Source organism: Lonchura striata, chromosome 20 (assembly GCF_046129695.1).
Source record: "Lonchura striata isolate bLonStr1 chromosome 20, bLonStr1.mat, whole genome shotgun sequence".
NCBI lineage: Eukaryota > Metazoa > Chordata > Aves > Passeriformes > Estrildidae > Lonchura > Lonchura striata.
In genome coordinates, this window is record NC_134622.1 from 6,636,375 (window position 1) to 6,658,752 (window position 22,378).

General features: G+C 49.6%; 1 protein-coding gene across 1 annotated transcript in view; it reads left to right on the forward strand.

The window, feature by feature from the left end:
- The first annotated feature begins 329 nt into the window (after window positions 1-329).
- Window positions 330-22,378, forward strand: part of LRRC75A (leucine rich repeat containing 75A) — a 60,749-nt gene continuing 38,700 nt past the window's right edge. The window contains exon 1 of the mRNA XM_031506444.2: window positions 330-593. Within this exon, the coding sequence (XP_031362304.1) occupies window positions 330-593 (264 nt within the window). The remainder of the gene's footprint in view (window positions 594-22,378) is intronic.

Below are 22,378 nucleotides of genomic sequence, written 5' to 3' on the forward strand. Positions count from 1 at the left end.
CCCCGGACCCTCCGTGCATCCCCGGACCCCTCCGTGCATCCCCCGGACCCCTCTGCATCCCCGGACCCCTCCGTGCATCCCCGGACCCCTCCGTGCATCCCCGGACCCCTCTGCATCCCCGGACCCTCCGTGCATCCCCGGACCCCTCCGTGCATCCCCGGACCCTCCGTGCATCCCCGGACCCTCCGTGCATCCCCGGACCCTCCGTGCATCCCCCGGACCCCTCTGCATCCCCCGGACCCCTCTGCATCCCCCACCCCTCTGTGCTGTGCCCCCCCAGCCTCGCCACCCCCTTGCATGCGGCCCCCGGGCTGCGGGAGCCGCTGGCCATGGGCACGAAGCAGACCAAGGGCTGCCAGCCGGGCAGCGCCGGGGAGAGCCCCCCGGGCCACCACCGCAAGAAGGTGTCCCCCAGGGAAAGGGGGGATTTCCTGGCTTCCCTCGTGGCGAAGTCCGGCGAGAAGTTCGGGAAGGGCGCTGGCCCCAGCTTGCCCCCGTACCACCGGCGGATCTGCATGATCCAGGACATGCTGCTGCTGGTCAAGCAGGGCAAGCAGGAGGAGGCCACCGAGCTGCTGAAGAGCCTGCGGCAGGTGAGGATGGGCGGCTTGCTCCGGGGGAAGGGGGCTGCGCTGGGGGAAAAGCTGAAGAGCGACTCGTGCCGCTTTCGGTGGCGAACAGGGGCCACGCTCCGCTTTTGCCTCGCGTGGCGCAATTTTGGGGAAGTGGCTGAGGAGCTGCAGGGTGGTCAGGGTGTGAGAGAGGGGGAAATACCCCCAGGGAGGTGCTTGGCGTTGTCTACACGCTGCCGGGTGTATTTTTCCCCCCTTCCCTTCCTTGCTGGCGCTGGTGGCTCTGGGGTTTGCAGCCTACTCCAAGTGGTTCCCACTCAACTTTCCAAAAGTTTGGCGTTTCAAGCAGCTCCGTAAAAGCGCCGAGGCAATTGGAGTTGGCAGCTTTCGAGAATCAGCTCTTTTCTTGCTGGCTCAGAGATACCCAGAGCTGGCAGCGTTGCTTTTTTATCTTTTTGGCGCACAATCGCCTGGTGGAGTTTTTGCTGGTGTCGACTGGGGCTGGGAGAAACGAGACGCTCTGGGGCAGTGCGGAATTAATCGTAGGGAGCCCGAGACCTTTTGCCTTGAAAAATCTGTTTGAGCTGGGCATTAGCTGGGAAGCAACAGAACGGAAAGTTGCTGTGAGCAAACAGAAAAGCAAATTAGCATTTAATCTTTCCTGCTGATAGGTGCTGATAAAAACACCCGAGTGCTCTGGGCGTTTTCAAGGCTCTGGGGGTGCGCAGGGCTTTGAGGAGCAGCGAGTTTTCCATGCAAACCTAAAGCAGATCCATCTCCCAGCTCGGGTTTTCTCCCTCGGCTGTTCGGTGTAACCAGTTCTGCCAGCCGGGGAAAAGTTGTTCAGATCTCTGCTGGGCATGGGGAGCGGCTCTCTTGCCCTATAGTCTGTCCGTGGGACTGGTCCGGTCCGGTTTTCTTTTGGGATTTTGTGTTTGGGGTTTGTTGCTAGCGTGGTTTTTTGTTTTTTTTTTTTTTTTTTTTTTTTTTTTTTTTTTTTTTGTTTGTTTGTTTTTTTTTGTTTTTTTTTTTTTTTTTTTTTTTTTTTTTGTTTGTTTGTTTTGTTTTTTTTTTCCTGATAGTATTTCCTTCCTCCATCATTTTCTTGTCCAGGTAACTTTTCAGTGTTGTTTGGGGCACGTCCCCATTCAGCCCACTTCCATTTCTCCCTCTGCCCTGCAGGTTTAGGGTTATCTTTAGAGCAACCCAGCTGAGAAATCTGAACTGTTCCATGTGATTTGGGGGTTTTTTTAATAGAAAACTCTCCCCACTTTCCACTTAGGGATAAAATGCTTTTTCTGAGATGAGTGAGCTGCCTCTCTGGGGGTTGGGGGTGGGATTCCTTGGGACAGTGACCTCTCCGTTTGGGATCTGTGGGACGGTGGGGGTTGAGTTGGGCAGCAGATCAGAGCCCAAATGTTGCACCCTCTCAGCCACGCCAAACCTTTATCGTTGTCGCAGCCCATTGGAGCTGGCAGAAGGGCAGGTGCTAATTTTAGAGGGTGTTTATCTCAAACACCTCCCCAAAAAATAAATCTTGGGGCCTGCAAAGTGCCAGGAATCACTCTCACGTTCTCCCTGGCTCCAGACTGGTTTTTCTCAGCGATGCTCAGGTCTGTCCTCACTCTCTGTGCAGAGTGAGGGAGCTGGGATGTATCACCGTGGATGCCCTAATGACAAACCTGACCACGGGGGAACCCCTCATCTGGCTGGAGATTGGGGAGAAAAAGCTACAAATGAATCTTAAACTGCTGGGGGAAGCGAGGAACCTGTTACAGTCAGGTGCATTGCTGGCAGTGAGTGTCTCTGAAGAGCTTGCTCTGATAAAATATATCTTAGAGTGTCAAAATAGAGAACTCTTTGTCCTAGATACTGTAATAGACTCCAAGCAGGTTTTTAATGAGGTGATATTAATCCCTGCCTCCAGGGAGGGAATGTGGGATGCCTCACTGAACAAATCCTGCCTGTTCTGGGGTTTTCCAGCAGCTGGATTTTGGGAGGGGATGTTTTAGGAGGGCACTGGTGGCTCCAAGGGACCACTTGGGTTGTTCCCACTCCAGCAGGAGCCTTCCAGAGCTGAGCTCTTGGAGATTCTCAGCCTGAAAGGGAGGATTTGGGGAGAAGGATGAGCTTCCCCCTGTGGGAGGGGGTGGATGGACGAGCCTGGTGGGGCAGAGATTTTCCCTGAGCCATTTTTAGGGCGTCTCCTGCAGAGGAACTGTGCTCCATGTAGGGGCTGCTGTAAAACTGGGCATTTTCCAGCAAAACTGGGGTTTTCCCAGCAAACCCAGTGACCTGGTGCCCAGCTCTCAGCAGAGATTTTTTAAATCCCAGGCATTTAGGTCACTGGAGCCTTTCCACTGACTTCAGCGGGCTTTGAAGCCAGCCCAGCGTGCTGCTGAGGGGTGGGTGACAGCATCCCCTGCCTTTGGAGGGGCTCCACAATTTTTTTTTTTTTTTTTGGAGCAGGATGAGCACATGGCCAGAGCACAAAATCTTTTAGGTCAACGTGCCATAACACCCTGTCCTACCCACCCACTGCAGGGCAAGGTTTGGGGGGCTTTTTTTGCTCCAACAAAAAGTGTGTTTGATAATCAGGGCAGGGCTGCAATCCTGTATTTTAAGCCTGCTGGAGTAGGTCCTGCCCTTCCAGTCTCACCACTGGCACCAATGTCCACTGTGGCCTTTGCATTCCACCCATTTATTTAGAATTTATTTAGAATTTATCCATCCTTCTCCCTCCCCTGAGGTGGGAGCAAGGCTGCTTTCCTTACAGGCTCCTCTAAGGATTAATATGTGTTTCTGGGAATGCCTGGAGGTTGCAAACAACTATAAAATACTGAGATACAAACTGATTTTTTTTTTTTTTGCTTGTTTAAAAATACAAGAAGTATGGGGAGCAGACACAGTTTGCTTCCTCAGAGAGGTCAGCAGTGGTCTCTGCTGTGGAGGCAACTTGATCCCACTGCCTGCCCCCAAAATAACACTCCTGTTATTCCTGCTGCCAGCAGCCATTCCAAAGGGTTTGTGCTCCTCTGGCACAGCCAGGCTAATTTAAAATTGAGTTCCTGAGACATAGAACACTCATTTCTTTTTCCTGCTTTCTGTTCTGGAGCCCAAACCCCACACTGCAAAATTCAAATGCCCCAAATCCCAACAAGTGCCTGCTGCTCTCCTTGGCTGAGGTGTTTTCCCTCATGGTGCTGCAGGGAGGATGCCTTTGGCATAAATCCAGTGGAAAGACACTGAAATAATTAACATTTGATTTAGGCTCGTGTTTGGGAATGCCAAAGGCTTGCTAGTCACCTGGAGGGAGCTGCTGGCCTTCCATGGAAGTCATTCCTTCATGGAATAACTTGGAATTTACCTGGCATGATGTGAATTCCCAGGTTTACCTGGCAGCATCTTCTCTGCTTTCCAACAAGGAGAGGCTAAAAAATGAATTTATTCAAGGTGTCCAGCACTTGGGAGATGGGAATCCATTCTCAGACCCTCACTCCATCCAGCTGGGAGAATCCCAGCTCCACTATTCCCAGTACCACCAGTTGCAGAGCAGGATAGGTTTGAATGTTACAGAGCGTGGCACTTTTTTTATTTTTACTCTTTTATTTTCTCCCCCATACTCTTGAGTTTCAGTGGTTAAGGCAGCCAGGCGCTGGCCGTATATTAAATTCTGGGAGTGTCTCTCCTGCCGGGGAGAGGATTTGTAAAACAAAGCATGTTTTCCTCCTCCCTGCTGCCAGAGGATCGCTTTTCCCAAGCGACATGGGGAAGCGCTTCCCAGCACATTACGTTGCACTCAAGGAATTTGCCATTGGTTATGGATCGACGTGGAGCTTTGGCTGCTGCTCTGGGCTGGTGGGAGAGGGGAGGAGGAGGAGGAGGAGGAACCCAGCAGATCTGAGCATCATCTGCACAGGGCAGGTGAAGAACAGCTCCAGGAATTAGATGGGGGAAGAAAGCAAAGTGTGGCAGTGAATGCCTGGGTGTGGCCAGAAGCCAAATGCCAAGGTCCAAGGTGTGGCACCACTTGCAAGGTGGATTCTCTGCCGTGCCAGCCTGGGGTGGGCAGTGCCAGGGTGTGGAGGGCAGGGGAGAGGGCTCCAGATGGGCAAAAACACCACAAAAAATCCCATGTGAAGGAAGGGCTGGGAGCAAACGTGCTCTGTGCCCCCCGAACCTGCTCTGTGCCCACCAAACCTGCTCTGTGCCCACCAAACCTGCTCTGTGCCCACCAAACGTGCTCTGTGCCCACCACATATTGCAAACTGGCAGCCCCTCCTGGCTGTGGTCCAGCCTGGGATCCCTGGGGTTTATCCCACAAACATCCCCTGCTGTGGGTGCAGCTGTGCCCCTGCCCCATCCCAGGGGGGATTTTCCAGCCAGAGGTGGTGAGGAATGAGACATGACCTGAGCAGCCTGGGAGCTGTGTGGCACAGGGATTAATTAATTAATTAATTAATTAATATCTTCATTGTAAGAGGGGGCCTGACTGGTGGGAATAGTAAAACACCAAAAAAATAAAAAAATTACAAATACTGCTGGAGACAGCTCACTTTGGGCTCCTGTGACTTCCTCCTTGAGACGCGAGAGCAGAGGAAAAAAATGAAAATATTTGTGGCTGGACTCTGTGCTTCCTCCTGGCCCTGTGCAGCCCAGCCATGGGGCAGCATTCCCATGGAAGCATTCCAGGAATGCAGCAGGAGCTCAGCACCGCTGTGCTCGCCCCACAGGTGAGCACCCTGCTCCCTTCTCCTGCGTGCACCAGAGGTGAGCCAGCCTGGGGTCCCTGGGCTGCTCCCGGCCTGTGGCTGCCAGCAGAGGACAGGGATGAGGAATTTTGCAGGTTTGGGGTGGTTTTTGCTCAAGTGGGAGGTGCTGGGGCTGAGGGAGAGCCCTGCCCTGGCTGCAGCAGGGCCCCCAGGGTGGAAGTTGGGTAACCCTGCTCTGAGTGGGGTGGCTTTGGGATGAACCCGCATTTCCTCTGCCTCAAGCTGCTGCTGAAACCCCTCCAGTGCTCCCCACAATGCTTTTTAACCCTGAGGCTGCTGGAGGCGTTGACAACAGATATCTCTGATATTCGGGGTGTTTTCTGCCCCAAAAAGAGTTTCTGGTGCTCCCAAACCTTGCCCTGCTGTAAGATTCTCCCTCGCTTTGCCTGTTTCCCGTCCTTCTGCTCCTTTTCCATCCCCTGTGGGATTTGCAGGTGGATGTGCGGGCACAGGATTGGATTTAATGATTTAATGAACCCCCTGGAAGGTGGCTGCTGCTGCTCCTCCTGGGGGAAATGTGGTTTTGGGGGGAGAGGAAGGCTGGGAGAGGTGGGATGTGGTAGAGAGAGAGGGCTGGGCTGGGTTAGGCTGGGCTGGGTTAGGCTGGGATGGGTTAAGCTGGGCTGGGTTAAGCTGGGCTGGGCTGTGCTGTGGGCACCTGGAACAGGATCAGGTCCTGCCTTTGCCCTCACTGCAGAAGAAACCTCCCAGCTGGCAGAAGTTAATGGTTGTTCCACCTCAGCCCCTGTTCAGCACTTTCTCTGCTTATATAAGAGAAGGAATATGTCTTTTTTTCCCCCCAGGCTCTGCTGTTTTCACACCTGATGTGAAATGCAGCAGCTCAGGGCTGCAGACAGCCTGGCATACACCTTTTTTTCTTCCCCTTTCTTTTCCTTTTTATCTTGCTTCAGACTGTGAAAGCCAGGAGGGTGAGGATGTCTGCTCTCCCTGGCAGCGTGGGTGTGTGGGCACAGCCCTCCCTGCACATCCCAGCGCTGGCATGGGGCTGTGCAGGGGGCAGGAATGGGGGTGATGCACCTGAAATTCAGTGTATTGGAGCTTCAGTGTTTGATGTGGTGGGGGCTTTGTGGCTGTGGCCTTCTCTTAGCTAAGGGAGGTGGTTATACATTAATAATAATTTCATTCTCCTACAAGCGATGTGGAATTTTTTTAGTATTCAACATCTTCAGGCCCTGGCCAAATGCCTGATATGATTTAATGCCTGATTCTGTTTCTCTTTCTGTGTGTGTGTGTGTCTCAGCCTCCTTCTCCTTCAAATTTTGGAGAAAAGATCACTGCATGGTAAATTTAATCTTGCCTGTAAAAGGAAAAGCAAATTGTCCATCCCATTCCTCTCCAGGCCGAAGGTTTTAGCTCCAATTACTCCTGGCTCTGACCTTGCTGCTGGAGAGCAGGAACTGCTTGGAGCTTTCCATCATTCTCAGATCTTTTCAAGACTCTTTATCTTTCAGACTTGGTGTCTTTCAAAGTCAGAGGCGCTTCCTTTGAGCTCTGGAGAGAGCCTGGACACTCAGCAGAGCCCAGGGGAGGGAGCTGCCTTTTCCTCATGCCTTTGGGTATCTCAGTGGATATCTCATTCCTCAGGGCCTCTTTATATCACAATAATCTCCCCAGAGTCCTGGCTGTCCTGCTTTGCAGGGCAGGACTCGGGGTTGACATTGGTGGGGGAATTTCTTTACGAGATGTTTCTGCCTTTTCCAGTGGTTCCAAGGTCCTTGCATTTGGAGGAGGTTTCAGCCAGGCCCTGCCTAGGAGCAGTGTTAGCTCCAGTTCTAGCAGCAGTTGTGTGGAAATGAAGGTTGGTTAATTAAAGGAGAGGCCAACCAGCCAGCCCGGGGCAGGAGCAGGGATTTTTGGAGGATGGGGATTTGTGTGCTGGGTTTTTCAGCTCCCTGCTTTCTGTTTAGGTACAGAAGGTGAGGAAATGGGTGTTAGGGACAGGAGCTGTGTGGGAATCCAGGGTTCCCTCTGGCTGCCCTGGGACCCTGGCAGGGGTCAGGAACCCCCCTGGACAGAGCCCCCAGAGACACTGGCTGTGATCTCTGGCCATGGAAAAGAGTTTTCAATCTCACAGGATCAATTACCAGCTCTGAGTGCTTGATATAAGCAATAATTAAGTGTGGCACAGGTGCAAATTAAAATTTTAGGATTCTAGATGAGGGGTCCAAAGGGGACAAGCTGGAGGAAATTGGGTGTGCCTTGTCCTTTTTCTCCTTCTTCATGCCCTCCATGTCTCACTGTGGTGTTGGCATTTTTCTGTTGGTTCAGGCTGGGGACACACTGTCCAACGTAGGTGACAGATATTGGCACGTTCTTGTAAATCCAGCCCAGGGAGTTTCTGGTATTTAATGTTTGTCACATCCCACTGAGGGCAGAGCCCCACACGCTGCCCTGCAGGACAGAGCTGGGCAGGGCAGCAGAACATGTGAGAGATAAACAGAATAAACAACCTGGAAACCAGCACAGACCAATGATGGCTTCTGCTTTGGCAGCGGGGCAGACAGACAGAGACTTTCTACAATCTCAGAATCATCAATGGCTCAGATTCTGACCGAGCTGCAGCTCTGTTTTCTACCCTCCAGCATGCAAAACACACCGAGGTGAGCGAGCTCTGTCTGTCCCTTCCGCCCACCCCAAGGACGAGCTTGGAAAACAAGACTAAAACCTCTTTGAACAGTTCCTGTGCCTTCACTTCTCTTAGTGCAGAGATTCCCTGCATTTGCCTGGTGGGAGAGCACAGGGCTTTGAGCCAGGAGCCCCAGTCCCATGGCTGGGAAATTCTCAGAGCTTCCCCTTCTCCTGTCCCAGGGGACGAGCCCACTCTGGAGCTGGCAGCAGAATATTCCTGCCTTGTTCTGCAGGGCTGTTCCTTCCCCCCTACCCTTCCCAAGGCCGGGATCTTGGCCCAGCAGTGAAATCCCAGCAGGGGAAAGCAAAGGCTGCTGAGACAGGAGAGCAGACTGTGCTGGGAAAAGGTTGTTTTGGCTGGGGATGTGCTGAGGGATTTTCCTGGGACACCTCTGTCCCCGTTCCCACCCTGCCTGCAGAGCAGTGGTGGGGGCTGCTTTGGGATTTGGGGCATCCCCACCCCCAGTGGGAAGTGGGATACAGGAGGTGGGGGGTTTGGACCTCAAAGAACCCCAATTCCCTGCACAAAGATGAACTGAAGCTGCTGCAGCCTCTGCCCCAGGTTTGGTTGGTGTTGAACAAACCCCAGCTCCTGGTTCAGCCCGAGCGCCCTAAAATCAGGGCAGAGAAGCCCAAATATCTGCAGAAACAGGACTCAAACCTTGCCAAACAGCCCCAAAGCCTTGGTTCATCCCAGAACCCCTCCGTTTATTTCCATATAGATACAATTCTCCCCTCTCCAGAAAGGATTTGGGGGAAATTTTGCTCCCAAACGTCCCTGCGGGCTTCCTGGGCTTGCAGAGAAACAATTTGGGATGAGAGTATGAATGATCTACACTCATTATTGACATCAAATCATGCAGGATTGGGTTAAATCCTGATTAAGCAGCCTTTTTTTTTTTGTGTGTGTGTGGTTAGGATTTTTTTTGGGGGGGTCATTCTATAAGAAAGAGGATGTTTTCCTGTTTGGTTGTAAAAAGCTGCTTCTGCTTGGTGTAATTGGATACTTCCTTTTCTGAGGAGGGAGCCTGGTGTATCTGGGGACATTTATTTAGGCAGCTGTGTGGCAGGGTGAGGAATTTTGTGTGGTTTTATTCTGGTGGGAAATGGTGAATTTGGGGTTTACAGGATTGATTTGTTGATTGATCCTTTGGTATTTCTGACTCAAGTTACAGGGAAACGAAAGCAAATTTAAAGAGCAGAAAAGTGGTTTTGAATGTTTTTTGATCAGTAAATACACTCAAAATATGCTGGATAAGAAAGCAGACAAAGTAAATGTCTTGAAACAGATTTTCCATTTTAAACTGGTTGATTCATCAAGTGGAGTATTAATTGTGCATGAATTACACTTCCGGTCACTATAATTACAGATCTTGGTCTCTCAGGTTGAAGTTTTACTTGCAGATTGGAAAATGTGCATTTCTCCTTTGTACTCCTGAGTTTTTCATTGACTTGCTGAAATTCAGTGTTAAACTGGAATAAGTGAATTAAAATCCTTGAAATTGGAACAGATCCTTAAGATCATGGAGTGAAACATTTGAAGTAACTGAAATTAAGATGTTTTCTTTGTCCTTGTGATATAACCAAACTCTCCCCAAAGCTATGTTTGCACTTCACTGTTTTCTGGTTGTTTTTATCACTGACTTCCCTAAAATCATTGGCAGCTGTGTGCTGTCTACCTGGGCTAACAGGAGCTAAAATTTAAATTTAAAAATTTTAAACATTGTTCAATTTTAAAATTAAAGCCTGACCAGAGGTTGGCATCAAATTGCTGGTTTGAAATCTGGGTGGTTTAAAGTAAACGTATTTAATGCTTAAAGCTATTTTATAGAGCAGCATTAATTGAATTTTAATATCACTGAATTGAATCCTTGAGCAGCTCAGTCATTACTTCTTCCTTAGCAAGGTTGGGCATTTCTTGGTGACTTTGATGAGTCCAAATCCTTTATTTTTGGGCTTTCTGGAGAGACTGAGCCAGCTGGGAGGATCCAGTTTGGAGGCACATGCCAAGGTGGATCCTCAAAGGAGCATCCAAATTCCCTGGTGCCAGACAGGGAGGGAAGTTGCTGTGAAAGCCTTCAAGGAATATTTTACCTTCCAACCTTCTTCAAATATCAAATATCACATCCCAGCTCCGCTCTACATCAAAATCTGATGCTGCAAATAGAACCACACAAGCATGGCATAAAACATGGGAAAGGCTTCATGTCTTCCCTTCATCCCCAAAACTGATTTTGCTTTGTTGATACAAGGCAGGGGTGAGGCTCCCAGCTCCCTGTGGTGCAGAGCACCAGGATGGGAAATGGGAGGATTTTCAGCCACCCTGCAAAAAATTGAGGGTAATTTGCCCGTGCTGATGGTCTCATCCATTCCCTTCCCCATTTTTCTGTGGGTGCTTGAAGAGGGAAGCCTCCTCTGAGCACTTCCAAAATTGATGTTCTATTGTGTGTGTGCCACTCCCAGGCTCTCAGGCTGTTTCACGGGGTCACAGAGTGGTGTCCAGCACAGCTGGGCTGTGTGTGCTGCGTTTGGAGGAGAATTCAGAGCATCAGCAGGACCCTGGTGACTGTTCCTGCTGAGTTTGGGACTCTGCTGTTCATCCCCTGGATTAGAGGTGGAACCCTTCACCAGGTACCCCAAAAACATGGAGTGTCACAGTGTGGGTGATTCAAAGAGGCTGCCAGGGCTTCAGGCTGGCAGAGGGAAGCTTTGGATGGGATGTTGGGAAGGAATTGTTCCCTGTGAGGGTGGGGAGGCCCTGGCACAGGGTACCCAAAGAAGCTGTGGCTGTTCCATCCCTGGAAGTGTCCAAGGCCAGGCTGGAGCTCCCTGGTCTGTGCAAAGTCTTCCTGCCCATAGCAGAGGAGTGGGAATGAGATGAATTTTAACGTCCCCTTCCAACCCAAACTAATCTTTGCACAGATTTGTGGATTTGGGAAGGGGCAATGTGTCTCAGGTGGACGTGCACAACATGTGCTCTCCCACATCTCCTTTTTCAGTATAAAAATCCAGTCTTTTCCATGACATTCTTCTCTCTTGCCTTGCTGCTTTAGAGCAAAGGTGGCGACAACCCCAAGAGCTGCCAGGACTCCAGGTTTTCCTGGATTTTAGGATGTGTGCATCCCTGTAAAGGCCCTGGGTGCCTTGTAAACAACAGGGGCCGTGGGTGTGCAGCATCCAGCACGGCCCTTGCTCCCACGTGAGGACCAGCTGCTGGAGCTGTACCACTTCCAGGCAGGAATTCCTGGCATTTCTTGGCAGGGGAAAAACGTCCCAAAGCTGACTTTCCAGTCCATGGCACTGGTCATTCAGTGGAAAGGCTGAACTGTAAACCAGGAGCAGTTTTGGTGCTTCTCCTGAGCTCTCCGTGCACAGCTTCATTTTCCCTCTGGTTTCCTTCAGACCCCTTTGGTGTCCAGAGGAGGAGGATGGAGAATCTGGCACGATGCAGTGACAGAGTCAGCCTTACACCAGTTCAAGTTTTGGCTGTGATAAACTTCTCCATCCTTTTTAGATGTAAAGCAGTTTTCAGATGAGATAAACTCCCTGAAACGTGCTGAGGAATCTGCTTGGGGTGCTTTCATCTCTTGTCCATCAGCTGCTGTTCTCCACCAACACAAAAAAAATAAATCAGGCAAACTCCCTTCCTGGAAGAAAATAAATCAGCTAAACTCTTTTGCTGAAATATCTTTTTTGAAAAAAAAAGACCTTTTAGTGTTGCCGCATCGCATAAATCAACTTTATTTTCCACGAGGACTCATGTTTGCTTGTGTGCCCTCCCTTTGGAAGAGGGCAAAAATACAGGAGCCTGGAATATTCCCAAAGGCAGGAATACAGTGCCATTCCCACAGGCTGAGATCATTCCATTGATTGTAGGAGGATGGGAATGACATTTTGCAAAAATCCTGGTGGGACCCCGTGCTGACCAAGCTCCCACGGATGTTCCAGCTGTGACTGACCCATCTCAGATCCAGCAGGATCTGGCTGTCCCACCAGAGAAATGCTGGAATCCCCATCGCTGGAGGGGTTTATGTGGGGACATGGTTTGGTGGTGGGTTTGTGGTCAGACTTGAGCTTTTCCACCCTAAATAATTCCAGGATTCTTTACCAGGAAAAAACTTCTCTGCTCCTCATTTTTCAGAGAAAATGGAGCAGAAGGGCTGAGCATCCCTCTGGCAAAGGGGAAGGGAAGCAGAGAATTCCCAAGAACAGGAGTGAAGTGCACAGAAGTGGCAGGGCCACGAGTGGGGGCTCGGAGCAGCTGCTCCTTATCTCTTCCTGAGCAGGCACATCAGGGAAGATAAAGTAAAAAGGGAAAAGATAACACAGATTGAGTCAGCCTGGCTCTCAGAGGGAGGTTTTTCCAACCTATTTACTTGTCACTGGTGATTTTAGACAAGCCTGTGGGACTTCAGAGAAAACCAAGGGTTTTTTTCTTCCTGTTTCATGCCTTGCAAAATGGAATCTTTCTTCCAGCCATGAATTTCTGGCATTTCTTGGCATGGGGAAGAAGGTCTCAAGGCGGGTTTGGTGTCACTGTGTGCTAAAAGCCACCCCGTGGCTCACCCACATCTCGTGTGTGTGAGGCTGGAGGTGTCTGATTCACCACCCACCAGTGCCTCCTCCACTTTAGAACCAGCTCAAAGTCTGTATTAGTCATGTTTTAATGATATTGAAATCAGCTGCTCGTGGCTGTTTGAGGAATTCCAGCCCGGGGTTGTGGATGTCTCGCTGGGACCGGAGCAGGGAAGGGGAGGCTCAGCACAATGAGCTCATCCTGGCTTTCCTCTTGCTCAGCTCATCATCCTACATCAGGTTTCAGGGATTATTCAGCCCCGTGGTTGTAGCTGAGAAACGAGATTAAGGATTTGGTGCTGTGTCCTGAAAGTTGCTGGGGCTCTTATTCCCCTGCTAACTTCAGGACGAGCTGCTGGTGTAAAAAATATCTGGCTATTTTGGAGTTGGAAAATCAATGTTCTGTGCTTGCAATGCCAGAATGGGGAGCAGGAGCTGCAAGCCACAGACTTTGTCCTGGCACCTGTGGGAATATCCTGTGGCCACAGCGTTCTGTGGGATCCAGCTGAGTGTTCCCAGGAAGGCTCAGCCATCCCTGGGGAAGCAGGAGGGATTAGCAGGGTGCTGTGTTACCCATGGCATTCCAGGCTTCTCCCTGGGGACACTTGCTGGGCTGGTGTCACATTGTAGGGAATGAAGGGGATATCCCAGGGCGTGCAGACATGGATGCTTTGCTGATATTCCTGCTCTGGAGCTTCTCCCTGCCTTGTTCCTGGCTGTCTTTTGGTCCTCACCCCGACAGTCAGGGCTGGGTAGGAGCCCCAGGTAGAAGGGAACTCCTGATCCTGCCCTGAGCTCTGCACAGCAGCTGTGACTCAGCTTTGCCATGGATCCTGCAAAGGGAGCTCCAGGCGTGGTTTCCATCACCCAGCTGGTGGCTCCTTCTCCTCCCTGGGGCCACGGATCCATCACAGGCTCCATGTCCCTGGCAGAAGCTCCCTGGGCCAAGGTGTGCTTTGTGTCTCCTGGCATCTCCACTGGGAAATGGATTATCAACAGCAGCAATTTAATGGCCCTGGCTATCAAGCAAAGCAGAAATATTTGGATTTTAACGGAGGCGAGGGGGTGGTTGGCACCTTTTATTGCTGAAAACAGGATGTGATGGTGCCTGTCCCAGCAGGAGGGATGTCCCTGCTTCTCCTTGCCTGCTGTGGGGGTCCTGTGGGTTTGGGGGTGCAGTGAGCAGCCCTTTCCCTCACGGGGGACCCAGACCCCACAAACAGGGCACAGCAGAAAAGCTGTTTATTACCTGTGTCTGTTCAGCACCCCCAGTGAAACCTGGGGAGGATTTCCCTTCTCAGCCAAGCAAGAGGCTCTCGGGCCAGCTTTGGGTTAATCTGTCACATCTCTGGGGCTCAGGACCAGCAGCCACCACCCTCTGGCCTTTCTGGAGCCTGCTGTGTGGTGAAATAAAGAGAATTTTAGTGGCACTTACTGGAAATGTTTGCTGGCTCTGGAGGGCAGAACACTCTCCATCAGCCCAGCCTGTGTCCCCTGGGATCTCATTCCCTGATTTTGTGCAAAATGCTTCTCCCACTGCTCACTTGAGCTGCATCTCACTCTGGGGTGTCCCAGTCCTTCCCTGGGAAGGGAACTGGGTGGAGGGAAGAAATTCTGCTTAACAAAAACCTGTATGAAGCACTCTGCTAATCCAGCCCCTCTGGCTCTGTTGGGATTTAAACATGTGCTTGTAGTTAATCAGGTATTTAAGTGGTTTTCTGACTTGGCAAGCCTGAGAGGAGATATCCCAGAGGAGAAGGAGAGCAGAGCTGTGGCCTCCCAGCTGAAAGGCTTTGCCAATGGGGATGCTGAGGGCAGCAGTGCCAGTTTGGGGGTGTGGGTTTAACTTTCTGTGACTCAGTTTCTCCTTTTGTTCAGGGGGACACTCTGCAGGGAGCTGTGAGGCATCCGAGGTGCCCCAAAAGGCAGTGGTTTGGTGAAACAGGACGAGTTGGGGTCTGTGTTTGTCAGTAAATGCACCTGAGCTGGCAGTGCAGGGCACAGGAAAGGTCCTGCCAGGTCCTGCTGAATTCCACAACTGGCACATCCTGGAGAGGAGACACCCAGGGTCAGACCAGAGGGGTTGGAAAAGGATTTTAAGGGAAATCAGCCCCCCTCACTCTTTGAAAAGCTGCCTGGGGAGCTCCCAGCTCTGTGTGGGGCTGCTCAGGAGGGTTTTGAGTGTGAGGAAGATTTTCCCTTGGCTCATGGATTTCACCCCAGAGCAGGAAGGTTTTCCCACCTCAATCTGGTTTTCTTGCTGGGTATTTCTGCTGGGATTGCTCTGGAATTTGTCTCCACATGACCACCCAGCATCACAGCACTGATGATATTATGCAAAGTGTAGATTATTTAACCACACAAGTTTGTTTTTTTTTAAATTTTATTTATTGATTTGACGTTGCTTTAAATCCCATTACAGGAATCTGCTTTATTAATGGACTTTGTCCATGCTTAAGATTAACTGGGGATGCTGGATTTGCAAATGAAAGAATTGCAATTCATGCTACCCATATTAATTACTTGGGTGATGCTGGCTTCCTTGGGGAAACCTTTAATTTTATTCCACTCCTGTTGCTTTGTCTTAATTCAGAAAATGAGGTTGATGCTGTGGGATTGGGTTGGTTTTTCTCCTTTGCTGGAATTCCCTTTTAACAGTTGGGAAGATACTAAGTGGTTTCATGGAATAGGCTGTTCCTGAGGATAAATTTTAATGCAAAAAAGGGTCAGGGAGCTTTTATTTCAATGTTTTGTTCAATCCAACTTCCTCCTCTTTTGCTTTGTGCTAAAATCTCTCTGTATCTTGTCCCTTCTGAATCTTTACCTCACAAAATCTCCTAATTCCTGCAGTGACACTCAGCCAGATTCTTGTGCTGAGTAATTCCACTCTCTTTGCTGGTAAAAACCCAGGGATGTGCCTGGATTTTGGTATGTGCAGGTATTGCTATTGATCCAAACCCATTTTTTCCCTGTGCTCCTCCCACCCAGGCTCCTGCAATGGTGTAAATTAACACCCAGGAAAAAAAAAAAAAAAAAAAAAGGTTTGGCATGATTTTATGGCAGTCAGCTGCAATTTGTTCACTTAAATTATCTTTTTGTCATGCTTGCATTATTCCACAGCAGCCAGTTTGGAGAGTTAATTGAATATTTGTGTCTCTCAAAGATGCCTTCAATTACTTCCATTGAATAACTCTGGGAGAGAGCTGTGATGAGGAATCACTGATGCTTATTTTCTGTATCAGAAATATCTGAGGCTTTATTCCAGCACCTATTAAAGGATGCCAAAACACTCCTAGAGCCTCCCACCCCGAAATTCCACCCTTTTGAAGCAGAGTTTAGCATCCATTGAGCATTAACAATGCATCCCTCCATGGCTAATGCAATAATAATCAGCTCAGGGCTTGGAAGTGGGAGCAGCTTTCAGACAGCAGCTCTTGGGTTGCAGCCTCTCATTGTGTGTGCAGGAGTGGATTGATTTCTGCTGGGTCCAGGAGGCTTCCAGGTGAGGCAGGAACATCATTATTGATGCTGCAGGTTCTGGGGGATGCTGTGGGAGTGTTTCCTAGGGCTGGGATTGAAAACAACACCCCTGGATAGCTGTGGGCAATCCCCACCTCGGGATTTTTGGCTGCATTGATCAATCCCCCAAAAGCATCAGCTTTCTTTCTCTATTGTTGGATTACAGCAGCTCTGCTGGCTGAGGAGGGCAAGGGGGCCATCAACAGCAACATTTTTGGAGTAGATAAAAAAGCAAATGTGTTGTTTCAGCGAGAGTTGCAATTCTTTCTGTTTCTGCCTGCTCCTGGGAACAGCAGGTCAGGATGGGCTCAGAGAGGGTTTTTAATCTGTTGTACATCTGGAGACCCATTCTGGCCTCCTCCTGAAGCCCCTCATGGGGCCACTGCTGGGCCAAGACAATAAATCCTGATTCCTTCCTGAGCAGAGCCTGGTTTTGAATTAATGGCAGAGCCTGGCAGCTCATGCAGGGTTGTGTTAATTGTGCAGGGAGGGTAATTTGGAGAAGGTGCCTGGATTAGAGGAGTGAGAGGTGAGGACTCCCAGTGTCTTATTTGCTCTGGGCCAGGTCAGGCTGAGCTTTCCTGCATCCTCCATCCCATCAGCCAAAGCTCAGCTCTGGCAGGATCCGGTGTCCTGTCCCAGGCAGAATCCCTGGCAGCAGCTGGGGACCATCTGGCCCAGCTGCAGAGCATCTGTTCTGCCATGCAGGGCTTTCCACAGCCAAACCCTGCTCCTTCCCTTGCTGGGATCTGTTCCTTCGAGGGCCTTCACCACCTGTGAGACCCGTGTCCCTTGGTTTAATGGGAGTGGTGACACCAGAGTCACTGGGGAAGGACAGAGGGTGGCAGGATGCACAGGCAACACCAGCCTTGGTGCCTGTTTGATTCATCACCGAGGCTGGGCCATCTGGGTGAGGGTTTTTGGACTCTTTTCCCAGCAGAGATATTTGCAGGGATGTGCAGAGCTGGGGAGTCTGGCTCATGGAATGCTGAGATGAGGAGCAGGCTGCACCAAGTGGGCTCAGTGTTGATCCAACAACTCCCACCAGCTGGAGGGGGTGTGGGGAGCCTGGTCTGTGATTCCAAGCAGGGAATTGTGTGATTGGAATGCTGCTCTTGTCCCAGGAACCGTTCACCTGCTGCAAGCCCAGGCAGCACTGAGAACATCCCTTCTGTGTGAGGGCAAGTGATTCCTCCCCCTCCGACAGTGCCATCCTCTACTTGTGAATCTCTTCCCCTTTCCTGCAAGGATCCCAGTTCTGCTTTTCTCTTTTGTTCCTGTAAATACTTATTTTAGAGTTGTTGGTGGATTTACTGCTTGTGAGGGCAGGGTAGGAGAGCTGCACACACAAATAAAAATCTTCGGTGGCCATCAGGCATCTCCTGTCACCTCCCAAGGACAAGAGTTGTCTGAGCCTCGGGTTACCTCTAAAAAAAAACAAGGGGTGCTGAAGCAAATAATAAAAATCTAACTAATATGGATGGCTGATCAGCTGCAGAACAGATGAGGCTGATTTTGGCTGGGAGAGGGGGCAGGAAAACCACGCAGAGCTCCGTGCTCGCTGTGCTGGGAACAAAGGTGAGAGCAGCACGAGGGGGATTTTCCTGCTCCACTTGCCTCAACACTGAATGTCTAGGATCAGCTAATTAGAGGGGCTTTTCTTGGCAGGTAAATGAGAGAGACAAGCTCATCCAGGGACTGAGTCAGCCCAGCTGTCTCCGAGCAGGATGAATCACCATCCTCACATGAACTGACAGCACACTGAGCTTAGGTGGCAGCTCTGGCTCCTTCCCTGACAGGAGATAATAGGTAGCCTGTCCTCCAAGTCCATTTCCCAGCAGAGATCTAGAAGGCTTTTGCAAGTGTAAATAAGTATATTTTTTACAGCTGGGAGCTGGCAGCACAATGTGATTGAGTTTGAGGCTGATCCTGGGCATCAGCCCCGTGCTGGGGCAGGAGTTCTGCAGCCCTGGGAGCTACTGCTCACAGGGCAAAAGGGATGAGAAAACTGATGAAGTTCTGCTCCTGACCTGTGGTTTGGATATTCCAGGCAGCACCTGGGATGCTCCAGGAAGCTCTTTGGGCAGACACACGAGGATGGAAAAGGCAGATTGGATTAAATTGGTTATATTTTCATTTACTGCTTCACTGCAGAGCTGTGAAGGGGAAGCCCAGCAGCCAGACTGGGGTTAACAGGGTGGGTGTTGTGCAGGGTTGATGCATGAACCTTTTTCTTTGGGTTTTAGCCAGGAATGTGTGGGGCTCTGGGTGGAGCTGGCTCCCAGGACCTGAGGGGGTGGGAGAGTGACCCCTCAGTTGTGCTTTGCTCAAATCCTCCTTAGATGTGCAGCTTTTTCTGCCTCTTCCCTTTGCAGGAGGAAAACTTCGTGGTGTCACTCTCCTTGGGAGGGTTCTAAGGAGCCTCTTGTGCCTCTGGGCTGTCACCCATCCATCTGGGAGCTGCAGCAATAAGTGACAAGTCCCACCAGGAGCCATCTGCTGCAGGCTCTGCATGGCCAGCAGGATCCTGGCTTGGGGCTGGAGCCCCAGCTGGAGCCCCAACCCCAGGCTTGGGTGGAAAATCAGGATTTGGGCAGCTCCTGCTGCTTTAGGAGGGATGAGTGGATGAGATTTGGTGAGCTCAAGGCAGAGTTGGGTTAAAGGCAGTGGTGGATCAGAATTGTTAGAGTTGTTCAAAGCAAATCCTGGAGTCACCTTACCCAAAGAGAGCTTCCAGGCTTTTCCTGGGATCCCAGTGGATCCATCATCCCAGCCAGATGACATTAAACACCCACAGGCACTCTCCTGAAGAAATCTTAACTGTGATCTGGCCAAATTCCAGTTGGAGTCATTGCCTTTGCCTGGCAGTATGAAATAAAAGAGCATTTTTCTGAAAATCTCTGTTTTCAGTTGTTTATTATCTGGCTGGCAGCATCACATCTCTGCCCATTAATCCATCTCTCCAAGTTCCTCCAATTCCAGCCTCCTGGAGGGGGTTCAAGCTGCCACCATTTATTATTTGAGTCAGTCTGCCAGGGAAATATTTGCTCCTTCCCTGAAGCATCGACTCCCTTCTCTCAGTGCCCCCTCTGTGCTTGAATGAGCCATTTGTGGCTCCCAAAATGATATTAACTCTGTGAAACAGAAAATACTCCACATATTTAAATGCTGATTTTACTCCAGGCTGGTGGGTTGGACTTGAAACGTGCAGCAGCAGTTGCTGGTTTCTGTGGAGGTTCCCAGGGTGATTTTTGGGACGCCCCATCCAGGTGTGCTGCCTGCTCTCAAAAGTGCCAATTTGATCATCTCTGTGTGGCTGAGGGCTGATTTGTCCCAATATATGTTGTGACATCATTACCTTTGGGGTGCTTTACTCTTCTCTCAACCACAAATTGATTCCTGCCTTAAAAATCTGGTTTGGGGAGGAGTAGGTTGGATTTTGCTCACAGGACAGGGGTTGAGCAGCAGGATGTGTCCAACATCCAGAGAAGCACGGGGCTGAGTCACATCCCAGCCCTCCCTCCCCACACTAATCCCACCTGCTGGAATCATTTTTCCCAGATAACTTGGAGCAGATGATGGATGGAACACTGAATTAATCCATCCTTCCTTTGTGCCTGACTCTTGTTTACAACGCCAACCTCCCTGCTTGGAAATCCAGGATGCTGCCCTGAATTTAGTGGAGATAAAGGAGTTTTGGAAGAGGTGCTGGCCAAACCAGCATCTCTTGGGATATTTGTGAGCAGCTGTGATGAGTTTTGTTTGTTGTTTTTTTTTTTTTGCACAGGAACCTCATTTGGGCAGCAATAATTCCGTGTGTGAGTGAAAACAACAACAGCAGAAGCTGCTTTCTCAATGACTCCTCACAGGGACCTGCTGCATTTTCCCCTAATTACAATTCAATTTGCAGTGATAAATAGTTTAATAAGCAAAAACGGGCTTGGCTGTGGTTGGTTATGGCTCTGTGTGGCTTGGGGGATGCTGGGACTCGTGGAAACACAACTTGGAGCTTCCAAAGGCTGGGAGCTGCAGTTTAGGACAGCAGAAAGGAAGAATTTGTTGTTTTACCTGGCATGAGGGAAAGATAAGTTGGGGATGCAGCTCCCAGATGTTTTGCTTGGGTGATGTTGGCCTGCAGAGTGATGGGTGAGCTCTGAGTTTTGGGGGGAAAAGAGCTGGTTTTGTGGTTTTTGCTGCAAACAACAGGTTGGGCACAGCATCCTTGTGCCTCTCACTGGGCTTGAGGTTTTATTTTCAAAAATAATTGGGTTTTTTTATACCTTTCATGGCTGTGGCTGGGGAATTTCTATTGTTGGCTGCTGGAGGAACACGTTGCATTTTTCTGCTGGGTTTTTGGATATAAATTTCAAATTCACCCCTCAAAATAGGGTAGGTAGTTGGATTTTTTGTGTGTGTGTTTTTTTTTTTTTTTAAGACTCATAGCTTTACACTGCTAGATTTGCAGAACACTTCTCCCATGGAGGCTCAGCTGGTTGGTGGAAGGAAGTTTTCCTTCCATTGGAAAAGGATGGATCAATGGTTTGACTTTCAGCTTCCTAAGGCTGGAAACAAATAGGATAAACTGCAGAAAAGTCACAGGTGATTTCTGTTTGAAAATTTCCCCTTTTCCCTGTCACTTCCTGCAGAGATGTTCCCATTTTCCTGTCACACGTGGACACAGCACCCCAGCAGAATTCAGGGGTTTGGATCCACTCCTGAAAACCCCACAAATCTGTCCTGAGAAAGCCATGCCTGGCTCATAAATCCCATCACTTTAAACCCTTATTTATTTGAAATCTGCACTTGCCATCCAGGTAAAATCCCCTGGGAAAAAGGAATGTGCTGAAAAAAAGTGACTGGAGCCAGATGCTGGGCGTTTTCTGCAAAGCCAGTGATGGGTGATTTGCTGCTGACAGCATGAACTGGTGTTAAGCTATTAAATTGCAGATGAGCTCATCACTTGGCCTGGAACAAGTTTCAGCCTTCAGAGACTTTAAAATATTGTGTGTGGTGGAAAAGAGACAATGCTGGTGTGGCAGAGAGGTCTGGGGAGCAGCTGAGAAAGACATCTGTGCATAAAAAATGTGAGTGCCAGGAGGGAGGAGGGAACGCTCCATGTGGAAAATGTAAAGTTCTCCCAGGAGAGAGGAGGAGAAATTCTCTGATTTATGAGCTGGACATTTTAATTTTAGCTGAAGAGAAAATGGTGAAGAGTTTGGAGATGCTTGAAGGGGCAAGATGCTGAGCCTGGTTTGATCCTGAGAGGTCCCAGTGAGTTGTCCCAAGTCCCCCAGACTGACTCTCTGGTAGTGCTGGTGTTTGCCATAGATCATGGACCAAATCCAGCTTTTATCTGATGTTTTCTTAATCCTGATGCTGAGCTTCACCAAACTGGGAAGGTGACTTCCACACTGCTGTTTGGTCCTTCTCCCTGGAAGAGTGGGAGTTTCCTTTGAGCACCTCCATCCACAATTTCTATTTCTTCTTCCTCTTGCAAAGGAGCCCAAGCTCTCTCCATGTTGAGATTCTTTATATTTTTAAGTACAAAAATAATAATTTGTATAAATTTGTAAATAGTAATTTGTATAATATATATAATTTGCATTATATAATATAATTAGTATGATTTGTAAATAGTAATTAGTCAGAAGGCATGAGACAGACCAGAAATCAGTTTGGCCACTTGATTTTCCCAACTGGGCAGCCTCACACGTGTGTTTTTGAACTGCCTCGGCTCTTTTTTTACTAAATAACCTCTTTGCAGTCAAGGAGTTGGTATTAACTCAGGCAGTGCTGCAGGGTCGATCCTAAAAATACCAAGGAAACCAGTGGGATAAACACTTGTCGCCTCGTTTGTGGCCTGAGCTGTAACTGCTGTTATGTGAGTTCCCTCGGGCTGTTGTGTCTGAAGGCAAAATGAATTTTTTTTTAAGTGTGCATGTTTATTTTCCACCTGTCTGACATCACAGAGCATCCACACCTACAAGCAATGTGCCTTCCCGTGGGGTTTTTGGGGCTGGAGGATCTCTGAGCTCAGGACAATGCTTTAATTTATTGCACGGTGCCAAGGTGTTACTGGCTTGTGTTTGCCAGGAGGAAATTCTTTGTGCTGGGTGCCACCAGCTCCATGGGAAGTAAAAGAAGTTCAAAAAGGAATAAAAAGAGTGTCTGGGTATTATACACAAAAATATATTTGAGGTGAAAGGAGTACACTGTGTATAACCCTTCCCCTCCTCACCCCTAGGCACTGATGTATTCCATACGGGGAGTTCTCTGCTAAAATTCCTCAAA